General features: G+C 39.5%; 1 protein-coding gene across 1 annotated transcript; it reads left to right on the top strand.

The window, feature by feature from the left end:
* The first annotated feature begins 2916 nt into the window (after positions 1-2916).
* LOC113165749 (cadherin-related family member 5-like) lies at positions 2917-11902 on the top strand. The gene is made up of 15 exons (XM_026365457.1): positions 2917-2932; positions 4217-4389; positions 4476-4532; positions 5343-5432; positions 5549-5635; positions 5745-5846; positions 6369-6551; positions 6854-6944; positions 7028-7125; positions 7722-7919; positions 8174-8284; positions 8365-8431; positions 9838-10041; positions 10694-10863; positions 11208-11902. The coding sequence occupies exons 1-15, from the start codon at positions 2917-2919 to the stop codon at positions 11700-11702; spliced, it is 2142 nt and encodes a 713-aa protein (XP_026221242.1). The 3' UTR covers positions 11703-11902.
* The last annotated feature ends 431 nt before the right edge of the window (positions 11903-12333 follow it).

The raw sequence follows: 12333 nt of genomic DNA, 5'->3' as shown, positions 1-12333 counted from the left end.
GTTATATCACTGCCTCTGAGGCTGATGCCGCTACAGAGAAGGATTCAGTGAGTCTACAGCTCTCTTTTGAGCTTGATAGTGAGTTTTAGCTCAGTGTTTAGTGTCCAGATCACAACTTTAATGCTTTTTTTCAATGATCCCATTTAGCAGCCAGACAATTTCCTTCAGGAGCTGCTAGAGACCAAAGTTAGTTTGATTGATAAAGTGCACTCAAACCTGGCTAAGGAATGAATGATAACGATAATGTGGAAGTAAGAAACTGTAACTGTATATTCACCACATGAATTTAAATAGACATCAAGACATCAACAAAATTGTGCTTCATACTGTTATGTACATGGTTACTGTCTGTCTAGCTGTATTTTGTCATATATCATATATTCTCATTCATGTGTGTGAATGGTTTTAAACTTTCCTCTATCTTCCTCATATTACAATGCTGGTTATTGATGTGATTATGTTTCAGGCAGCTGCTGTCTGCAGGACTGGACCGCAGGAGGCAGCTGGGAGACATCGAGTTCTCCAACAAATATGCAGAGTACCTGCGATCTAAAGCCAAACACAGCTCGTTCTGCGCCTTCCTGCGCCGCATGCAGAGCGTCAAGAAGAGGTGCGAGACTTCAGACACTCAATAACAACAGTGATAAAAGACACTGATGCTGTAAACTGAAGGGTGCAACAACCACTGGAGAGTTTCACATATCAGTCTGTTCAGAGGCCAAAATTTAAAGAAGACAAGAAAAATCAAGTCTAGGTCAAGTTTTCCACAGCACTAATTCCATCAGTATAAGAACATAGTCATGATTAGGCTTTTAGTTTTAACCTCCATTGATGGTGTAAGCATTATAAAAACATGTTGCTATACTGAGGAGTTATGGCAGCAGTGTGTGACTGTCTCCATGTTTTTTGTCCACAGTGGTGTTGTAGGAGACACGGAGAGAGTGAACCTGCTGATGAAACAAAACATGTGTCCGTCCGTCTACAGCAACTGGCCGACCGACCTGTAGAAGGACAAACGTGCTGCTGATGTTAATAATGAAGAAATAAAGCTCTTTGTATGCAGCTGTTATGATATTTAATGTGCAAACGCAGCTATCTTTGTTATTAAAATAAGTTTTATGAAGTCCTGTAATGTGTTTTATAACTGTGTTTTACATTTACTCACACCTTCACTTTTTCCACATTTTATCGTTGTAGTTCTACTTTTAAATCAGTAAAACAGCCAATATTAACTTGTCCCATTGATCTACATGTAATGAACCATGATAGTGAAAACATGTTCTTATGTTAATTTATTAAAAATCAAAAACAGAACTCTTTCTTTCACAAAACTCTTCAAACTTTTTGCAGCTGTAAAACATTCACTTTAATAATTGGACTTTGGCCTCAGAATGATCATTGACTCAAAACATTGACTTTCTGTCATTCGATGGTTCAACTAATGGTTTCAGTCATTCTAACACTGAAGATGAGTTCAATACTTAATGCGTCACATTTTAAAAGCTCCTCTCGTTTTATGTAAAGTAAAGTAACTAGTGACTGTCAGATGCAGTATAACATTAAGTAACATTAGTCCTGTGTGTCAGTAGCATGTTGTTTATCTAGTTCAAATGCTAATAATCATTAGAAAACTCTTTGTCCGTTATGTTTGTCACTGTTAATTTTTATATCGCTGCATCAAATGACGATGTGATGAAGCTACAGATAAGAATCTGCTGCTCCTTCAGTTTTACATAGTTTATAGTGAGTTTCAGCTCAATATTTTGTGTCCAGATCAGAACTTTAGTGCTTTGTTTCACTGTTGGTTCTGATTTCTCTGCTCAGAAACAAACACCGAACAGATACAGTGAGAGACTGGGTGGTAAACAAAGTGAGGAATTGGTGGAGACCAAAAACAGAGTGAGTGTTGGAGTTAGATTGATCAAGATGCCACAAACCCGACTCTGAATGAATGTTCTGTACTTACTGTATGTTCTTCAAATCAACTGAAGAGGTGAGGATGTGTCAGTAGTTTGTTGGCGTCTAGTTTCTGTTGCTCCCAAGTGGCCTAAAAATAAATAAAAATAGATTTTACAGATTGTAGACCTCAAATTTGGACTGAAGAGTTTTTGAGTAACCTCCATGAACTTCCCACCACTGGAGGTTACCAATAAACACCTTAATCGAAACGTCTCTAAAAGCTGGATAAGAAGGTTTAAATGACATTTGGGACGTTCTTAAGTGGTGGTTCAGATATCAGTAAGTATCCCACTGGGATCTAAAGATTGGACATTCACACCTTAGTTTTTCTTCCTTTCCTGTATTTGTGTGTTTGTCCCGTTGTTGTTGTCAACCATAAATGCAAATCAGGAAACGTGGACAACTGATAAGGATGAAGGAGGTTTGATGAGAAGATCATAAAACACTTAAATTATAGAAAACTTATGCGATTATTAATTCTTTACAATTTGCTTTAACTTATAATCCCAAGTAAAACTAATTTAAATAAGACATGAAGTCACAAAAGAACATTAGAACAAAATCATTATATGACTTCCCAGCAAACAGATGTGTTTGTTATGTTTTTATAGGGGGAAAAGTCCACTGCTGCCATAAAGCCACGCAGATAAGCTCCAGCAAAGACGGACGAAGATCAGTTCTGACAGGACGGACGGAGAGATGGACGTCTTTAATTCACATTTCATTTTGAAAACGTCTCTCATCTTTCTATTTTTGATTCTGCTTCAAACATCCACTGAGGCCCAGAGTGAGTACTGAACTCTGCTGATTTACCTGAGGCTCATTTGTTTTATCTGACGGACGGTGTCTCAGTCACCTTACAGAGAATAATGGGTTCATTAACAGTCTGCGAATGGTACAGGTGCTAAAAAGACACAGTTTGAATTTAGACACATTTTATAAAGCTGGAAACAAAACATGAGGAAGCGCTCAGGTAGTCGGACACCGAAACCTTCCAACAGGCCAAAAAGTGAAGGGGTGGAGCCAGTTACTGTACTTTAACTGTACATTTATAAACAGTTTAGAAACTTTAATACGTGATCTATGGGTGATACAGAAACATTAATACATAATGTAATAATCCTTCTCCTGTGTACACTTGTAGGTGGCTGTATAACTGTATAGATAATATGTACAGGTAATAATTGATAATATGTATAAATCACAGATGTAATATTGGAAAAGTTCTACTTGTTGTACATAATAAATAATGTTACATTGGCTGAAACTAGATTATAGTGTGTCATAAAGCACTGACAGTACTACATGTTTATACACTGCTAATAAATTCTAACTAGGGTGTAGACAGAACCAGCAGCTAATGCCAATAACTTAATGGTTCCTATTCCTTAGATTAAAAAAAACATGACTCAGGAACAAGTCAGTGACTTATTGTTCTCTATACTATCTGGAATTGTAACTGTAATTATAGACCTAATTATTCCTACTGGGTTCCCTCATGCTTTCACCAGTATACCATGGAAAAGGTGATAAATTATAGCTGGATGTGACTTAATCTGATCCACAAGATTAGTCAAATAAACTCTAAGCTGAGTGCCTCGTAGTATAGACTGAAGTTCTGGGGTTGGCCCAATTCAATGAAAAGGTATAAAGAAATAACAAATAGTCAGCGATATCTCAATGTTTCAGTTTATTATTTAACTTTAGCTTCTTCCTGCTCAGAACAACTTACTGGCAAAGAATTATGCTCATAACTCTGAAAGAATCCTTCAACAGAAACAATGTAATGAACGAGGCTAGGGGTGGGCGGCCATTTGCCTCGATCAGTTTCCTCAGATCAGACAATGTGGTCAGGGAAGAGGTCGAGTAACAACCAGGTGCCACCAGCAGATAGGACGTGGACCACGTAACCTCCTCTGAAAACATGAAGACCTGGAAGCAGGACTGACTAAACAAAGACTGAGAGAGACATGAATGTTGATCTTAACATACAGAGAACTACAGAGTTTCCATTTATTATTTCACCATGATTCACAGTTTTATTTGAAGAACTACTCACTCTCAAATGTTCCCTTTCCTAAAAAAAAAAGCTTTTAAAGAACTGGGGGAAACAGATTTTTGTGCTTTAGTTAGGTTTAGACTGAAGTTTCAGGCAAACAGGCCAACCTCCATATTTTCTAGTGGAAGAAAACTGATGTGCTTAAACGTTGAACTGTCTCTATAATTATGTCAAATGTGCTTTTCTTCACTCCAACAGTCTGTACAGCTAGACAAGACATCAGCATTCCAGAAAACAATGAGGTGGGTGCTGTTGTGGAGACGATCACTGTCGAACCAGACGTGACCCTCGCGTTCAATCCGGATACAGCTGCCCTCCCATTCAGGCTGGAAGGAAACCAGTTGATAGCTACAGAAAGGTTTGACTATGAGGTAACTAACTGGAATAATCTGAGCATCCACGTCTTCATTCAGAATTCAAGTCTCACTGGTGATCATGACTCGTGTTTTGTTTTCAGACCACAAAAACCTACATAGTCAACATCATCTGCTCTCAGACATCCACTAGCAGCGAGGTAAAACTGTTTTCATATACTACACTGATAATCCTACGCAGATATGTCCACTAGATGCTGGGTGTATAGCTGCTTTGCCATGTAACCCTCAACATAAATTATCTACTCACAGCTGAATTAAAAAATATATGACATGTCGTTGTTCCAGGTGAGCCTGTGCATGTTCTTAAAAACATTTGTACAGTTGCTTGATGGGATCGTGTCGGCTCTTCAGAAATCTTTCAAGTGTTTTTTACTTGTTCTTGAGTGCAAACAGTGCTTTCATAAGTTCTCCAGGATTTTAAGAAGGTAGTACAGGTACTGCACGAGAATATCCAGATGTGTGGGGGGAATCTCTGAATGATTGAGGAGGTTGTAGCTTCTTGATCAGGTTGTAAATGTGCTTTTGGTTCTTGTTGAGATTGTGAAATCACATAAAAAGGTTAAACGGGGGCTTGAAGATTTTCTATATGTAGTTGAGGTTCTGACGGGTACAATGGTTGTTGAACATGTGAAGGCTCTTGAAAAAATTATTAAGTTCCTGTAAGATTGTATAGATACTTAAAGAGGTTCTACAGATACTCCATAGCTTGTCAAGGAACTCATACTGCACAGGGCTTGAGAGGTTCTTGAAGTGTTCTGCTGGTGTGTAAGGAGGTTCTGCAGGTGCTTGTAGTGGTTTCACCAGTTTGGAAATTAGAGCTTTACCTTCTCAGCTTTACCTGCAGCTTTACCTTCTCTGTCTTTTGATATTCTTCATACTATTAAATTTGTAATCAATAATCAGGAGCAAAACAAATGTTTCAACAACACTTGTCTCTTTGTTTCCAGTTGAAACTCATTATTATTGTATTTGTGACCAATGTGAATGACAACCCTCCAGTCTTCGATCAGGACGTCTACCGTGTTGTTGTCAGTGAGGTAAGAGTCCCATTTTCATCTTTCATGATCATGGTTCATTTTTTGTTCTCTCCTATTTTTCTTGAACTTTACAAAAGCAGCATTTGTTTTGTTTTGTTGTGTTTTTTGTGCCACAGATGTCTCCTGTAGACACGGTTGTTGGCAGTTTCCCTGCTAAAGATTTGGACACCTCTCAGCTCTACTACACGCTGACGTCTGAATCTGTAAGACCTCGTCTTTATTACAGCCTAGCTTAGCACAAAGTCTGGAAGCAGGTGGAAAGTGCTACCTCCTAAGGCAAATCTCAACACTGTTCTTGTCTGATTTCTGCAGAACGACTTTAAACTGAGGGCAGTTACGGTATCAGAGGTCCTTGTTAACAAACTCCTCGAATACGACAAAGTAAAAAATGTCCAACTAGTGCTCTACGCTCAGGTGAGTACTGCTCACTGCTGCTGCTAAACACTGATTTATTTAAATGGTCTTGGCAAAAACATCTTTTCTTCTTCTTTCTTCAGCTGCTTATTATGAGTCATGGGATCCAAAGCACACTCTGTTAAAGTTAGAGAGGTGTTATGGATTGACCACTGGGGTGAATTGGATTTATTCCACTGGTAAAAAGTTATAGTGTCCATTTCTGCAGAATCCAAATTCCATGACAGTCATGGGGTCATGTCAGTCAAATCTGATCACAGCCCAAATGAAGAAGATCTAACATCCAAACATACAGTACAATATTTTTTCCCACAAACTTTGATTATTACACATTTATCACTTTCATGATTATTTAACATTATAGTGAAACACTTCAAGGACTTTTAATAAAAGTATTTGTTTAACGTTTTGTCTAAAGTTGAGTAAAGAAAACCCGTTTGAGGCTACCCTCAGTTCAGATGTCCAATGACTCTATCTGGATCGTACTGAGAGAATGAGCTGTTGTTTGTCATTTATTTTCAGGACACACCATTGGCATCAGAGGGTGAGATTTCATTCACTGCCACCACTACAATCATGGTCTCCATCACAGACAGGGACGACAGACCACCGTGGTTCCAGCCCTGCACAAAGTATGATGTGGGGGGCACCTTGGTCTGCCAGAGCTCCGGCTACACAGGCAGAGTCAACCAAAATGAACAAGAGGTGGGTCAGTTCTAACGTTGGAACAGTTGATCTGTCTGTTCCAAGTCTGGTGCTGACATCAATAAGCTTTAACACTGGAGAACCCAGAGTCATTGGTTCAAACCTCAGTTAATCTGGGCTGCATGTCAAACTGTCCTGAACCAAACGCTGAAGTAGTAGACCCTTGAATGTAGCAGCTGTCCAGAACAATTTCCCTGTGGCAGACCTGGTTATTTCTGTTATTGGAAAGCTTTATAATCTGACAACCACTGTGTTTCCAGACTGAAGCTTTAATACAGCCTGTGAACTTCTCTCCTCTGCAGGCTGGAGTGTTAGAGTTGAAACCAGGACCTCTTTATGCCATCGATGGAGACTCTGGGATAAACGAAGAAATGTCTTATTCAATTCTGAGCGGTAAGCAGCTTAGATTATAACAAGGTGGTTCGTTCTCCACTGTGACCGCCACATTAATAAGTTGTTGACTGTTGTTGCTTTAGGAAACGATGACAATCTGTTTGAGATCAACCCAAACACAGGGAACATCACCATGCTGAAGCCGGTTACTACACTGGAGCCAATCACTTTGACAGTAATGGTAAAAACAGGACATTCAGTATCCAGTTCATTTAAATGATGGTGTATTTGTGTGTAACATGTATCACAAACACACAAAATTAACTAAATGTAGTTGGCTTTAATGTAGAGCCACAAAACATAGATACTACTATCACTGAACTATCTCAATCCACGCCCTCAGTTTTTGTTATTGTGAAGTTAAACATTCATTACATGTAATGTTAAGTTTGGCCTGATCTAATATTTGTAGAGTTCATTAAACTGAAAGTTATACTCCTCTGTAAATCTAAGATCTATATTCTCCTTCTCTTCCTGCTTCTTCAAATAGAAAGTAACCTATCACTGAACATGTTAACAGCCCATTGAAATTGAAGGTCACAAGTTAAAATGGCCAGAGCCATGTACTGGTTGTATGAAGTAGATGCATAATATAGAAACAACTGAGTATGAGTGTCGCATACAGTTTTACAATGTTTTCATAAACACCGTCTAGTGAAATTACACTAGATTAAAACTGATGTTATCACTGAACGCCAGTGAAGAGGAGATGATCTTTGGGCCATCAATAATTTACCACCATGTTTAAATCATGGTATTAATGTACTTTTCCCCCAGGCGGCGCAGAAGGTAAACAGTTATCAGTTTACCACCACCAGCGTCATAATCAGTGTTCAGGTGAAGAGCCTCCACCGTCCACAGTTTGAGAGCCCTGCGTATGAAGCCATCCTCACTGGAGTGGGCTCCATGGCCATGGACCTGAACAACAAAGATAAGCCTCTGGTGATTCTCGCCACAGACGATGACTACACCGAGGTAAAATGCTCAAGAATTTAATGGAAGCTTGATGATAAACTCCTGGTTTATTACATATTACAGTTGTAGGGACCTTAGTATTAGTACTAAACTACTGTGCATTTTTACAAAGTTTGTTCAAAGTTCGTCACTTCGTCACTCTAAATATACCTTGTTGTGAAGTAAATGCTGCTGTTTAACTGCATAGTAGCAGATTTCTATATTTGCTGTCTGCCTGGTGTTCAGCACTGTCCTTTTTATGTGTGTTCAAACAGGGCGTCAATCCCTACATCTCCTACTCCATTGATGGAAGCAATGATTTCAACATCATTAATGGCCACTTGTTCATGACTAAAGCTCTGCCAGACTCTTCATTATCCCTGACAGTGAGTTAACAAATCTAATAAACGTGACTAACTAATAGATCATTTTCAATCCAAGCACTCATCTCAGTTCAAACTTTCAGGTGGTGGCGACAGACACATCAAACGATGAATCGGCCACAGCTCCACTCTCAGTGACGGTGACTTCAGGTAGGCAGGAAATCCTGAACATGATCAATAAACACATGCAAACACGACTACCAAAATGAAGAGTCTGTAGGTTGTAACATATAGTGCTAGTCAGCTCCTGAGCTCTCCAGACAAAAAGATCCACTGGTTTTGCTATATTCTGACACTGTTGTCATATCAGTCATGTTTCTGAATTGTTGAAACAGTTCTCACAGCGACACAGTCCTGTGGTTGGTCCACTTTGATGCTACTGTTAACCGCAACCGCAAAAGATCATTTGAATGTGGACGTAGGGATTTTCATGCATTGTCACTGCATCTGTTTGGAGCACAATGTTAACATTTACATTTTGAAATCTTTTGGTTGATGCTTTTATTCAAAGTGACTTGCATGTAAGGTCCAGACCAAGCAAAAACGTTGTGTTCAGTTTTGCGAGATGTGGGTGATATTTAGAAGATTTTTTTATTTCAAAATGAATTGGGGAAGCGTTTTACAGACGTAATTGATGTGAATTTCTCTCGTACTACCAACCAACTACCAACTTCTCAGACCATCCTACCACCTTGTTCTCTTGAGGGCATGCAGATTTGCCTTTTTTCAACATCAGAGAGATCAGACCATACCTTTCGGACTATAAAAGACTACCTCGATGTCTTCCTGTCAAACCCCATTTCATTTTTGTTCTGCCTAAAAGGACACGTTAGATTAGATTTTCAGATCTCTCCACTAGCTTCCTGTAACTGCCTGCCCCAGGTTCAATGTTCTGACCTATACCTACAAAGTGGTCAAACTAACAGCACTGGCCTACCTGAACTCCCTCATCCTGCTCTAAAATCTCTTTCACTCACTATGCTCTGCAAGGAAATGACGTCTGGTGGTCCTCTCTGAAACAACTCTTTCCAAAGCACTTTACTTTAAATTTTATCTCCCTGTCTAAGTTATTTACTTTGTTCCTCACTTCTAGGTCGCTTTGGATAAAAGCTTCTGCCAAATAACTAAATGTAAATGTATTAAGAAAATCCACAATCTGCCGCTGACCTTAAACAGATGCTGTGAGTGCCAGAATCCAACAAAAGAGTCTCAAATCTCCACGTTGTATTTCATATTTCAGATTAATGGTGAACATATGCCCATACTGTATGTTCCCCACAAAAAAGATTTAAGATTGCAGTTCAGATGTATAGATACATCATTTTTTGGATCTGTGGTTGGCTTTCTTCTCTATGAAAAGGTCTGAACTGCCACCAAAGAGACACAAAAAGTCAACCAGCTAGCTTGAGTATGTACGGTACTGTCAGGTCCACTAGCTGATTGCAGGTTAATGCAAATAAATCAATTCACTCTTTGCATCAGTCTCAAGCACCTTGAGGTTCAGGTCAAACAAGGACATGCAACCATGCAAGTTTCAAAGTGTGCTCTCCTCCCAGGTCTCACCACCACCAGTTTGCCTCTGAGCACTACAGATATTATGACCACGACATCCGTAGAGGAATCCACCACCGACAGCACCGCCTCAACTACCATCTCCACCACTAGTTCCAGTATGTCCACTGAAGGCAGTGTTTCAACCATTAATCCCACTTTGACCAGTGAAGGAAGCTCCACTGCCAGCACAGTTTACCCTCCCGCAGGTGGCCACACAGTTCTTGCAGTTGCTTCTGTCATAGTCAATATTGCCCCTTTTAGAGAATTAAGCAACCATTACAAGACCGATCATAGGCAAATTACCAAAACGTACAACTCTGCACATTAATAAAAAAAACTAAGTGAGGGACACGTGGAAAGCCCTTAGAGAAGGTCAATATACAAGAATCTATTTTTAAATTGCTGCTTTTAACATGTTTAAGAGCCAGAAAAGGTTTCTTGTTGACATTCAAAGTGACCAACCACAGAGCAAAAAACCCACATTTGAAAAGATGCAATTAGTGATGTCTCTCACATCTGCTGGTGGACTAACTTCTAGGCTGTTAACTCGACTTTCCTTATGTACTTGTCCTTGTACAAATTAATTGTGAATTTATTAGATGATTGTCAAAAAACAGTCAAATTGCAAATCTGAGTCAGCAATATTTTACTGAAATTCACATTCTTTCTTCTCTAGTCTAACTAAAAGGTTAGGACTAACAGCGCCATCCCATAGTAAGGGATGTTTTTTAAGCTTTGAAAAGGTTTGGGTAAAATGACTAAAGATGTTTGGGAAAATAGTTCTGTTTTAGGTCCCAAATAGTTGTTTTGTACAGTTTGAACAGAGATTGCATGTATTTGATGATCTGTGTTGTGCAGTGATCACACCATCTGGTGGCTACGGTGCTGCAGACATGGCAGCAATCGGTGCGACCCTGGGAGTGCTGCTGTTTATCTGTCTGGTGGTCATTGGGGTGCTTGTTTACCGCATGCTGAAGGAGAAAGGGGACTGGAAGAAGATCAACGAAGCGAGCATGTTTCAAAGCTCTGTAAGTGCAATGATTAATTAATTAGGTTCTTTCTGGACAACAGCTCAAAAGTCAGAAATTAACAGTCTAATGTCAAAAAGGTTTTGCAAACCTGTTGGCGTAGACTAAACCTCAACAGGCAGCAATTTTAATTAGTTCCCTAGACTACCATCATTAAGTAGTGATCCTAGCTGTGTGACACTGAACTAGCCTAAATTTGGTTAGCAGAAATACAACTTTGTTAACTTCTAGACATTATTTATAAGTTTCTATGCCCATAACTTAATTAAGTTTCTTGAAACGTTAGCAACAAGTTTGGTAAACTAAGTGGTTTCCCTCTCCCTGACAATACTGTCCTTCCACAGCTGGGTCAAGGTTCAAGTGGTAATAAGGAGGGCATCCAGTACACCAATGAGGGATTCAATGATGATGAAGATGGAGGCAGCATAGGCTCCCATGGTCCAGCAGGGGGAAGTACAATGGCCGGTGAAGACCCACGAAAAGTAGCGGCAGACTTGCGACTCAAAGAGGCCATTGGGAGGTCTTCGGCTTCATTGCACGCCCATCTGCCTGATGACACTAGCCAGGATGGCTCAGATAAGGCAGACAGCGAAAAAGATGTGAAACCCATCCTAACCAAAGAGAGACGTATGGAGGAGGGATACAAGGCGGTGTGGTTTAAAGAGGACATTGATCCCAACGCAAAACAGGAGGTGGTCATCATTCCAGACAGCAGAGAGGATGATAGTGAGGATGAAGATGAGGAACAGCGGGCAGATCTAGATAGTGGACTTGGGGTAAAGATGGAGGATCCTTCAGAGGACACAGACAGTGATGACATGATGACCTCTGATCTGTGAGAGGAGTCAAACAAACAAAGATGTAACAGGAACCACCCATAATAAAATCTAATGATGCTGTACTGGCTGTCAGGCCTCTAACACGCGACCTTATGAGATATTGAACTGAATGCACCTTTACAAATTATTCCTGTAAATACGTAATGTATTGTAATTATTGTACAGCAACCTGATTGAAGATATTTACCATGTATGCAGAGTTTGAGACGCCTGAAGAAAATTTCATTCACCAGTGTAAGTTGTACTTTGGGTTAATGATTTACTGGTTGTGTTGGTTACACATCGTGTCATATAAACAGGTGGTAAAAAAACTAAAACACGTCATCACACATTACTTTCTCTGATAACATAACCCTCCCTGTTCACTTGGGATTGTAAAACATTGACTGAAACAAACTCTGAACTTTCATTAAAGACTTTAGTCGTTATTTGCACATGTTGAACTTCATAGAGTAGAAACTGGATCAAATAAGAACATCAATCAACATTTAAAGTAATAAACTCTTAAACTGCAGAATATGTTGGTTTATATGTCAACCTTTATTGTCAGGTTGTTTATTGTCTGAAATGTGACACTAATCTAAATAATCATCAGAATATTTCGGTGCACGGAAAATAAGAAAAACAAGAT

The sequence above is a fragment of the Anabas testudineus genome, chromosome 6 (genome assembly GCF_900324465.2).
Source record: "Anabas testudineus chromosome 6, fAnaTes1.2, whole genome shotgun sequence".
Classification (NCBI taxonomy): domain Eukaryota; kingdom Metazoa; phylum Chordata; class Actinopteri; order Anabantiformes; family Anabantidae; genus Anabas; species Anabas testudineus.
Note: the sequence above shows the minus strand (reverse complement) of the source record. Positions and strands in the feature narration are given on the sequence as shown.

What these genes read in the sequence shown, in the direction of transcription:
- LOC113165749 (XM_026365457.1), top strand. An exon ending in CAGAAAGGTTTGACTATGAG is followed by an intron (nt 4,390 to 4,475) that starts GTAACTAACTGG and finishes TTTTGTTTTCAG; the next exon opens with ACCACAAAAACCTACATAGT. An exon ending in AGACATCCACTAGCAGCGAG is followed by an intron (nt 4,533 to 5,342) that starts GTAAAACTGTTT and finishes CTTTGTTTCCAG; the next exon opens with TTGAAACTCATTATTATTGT.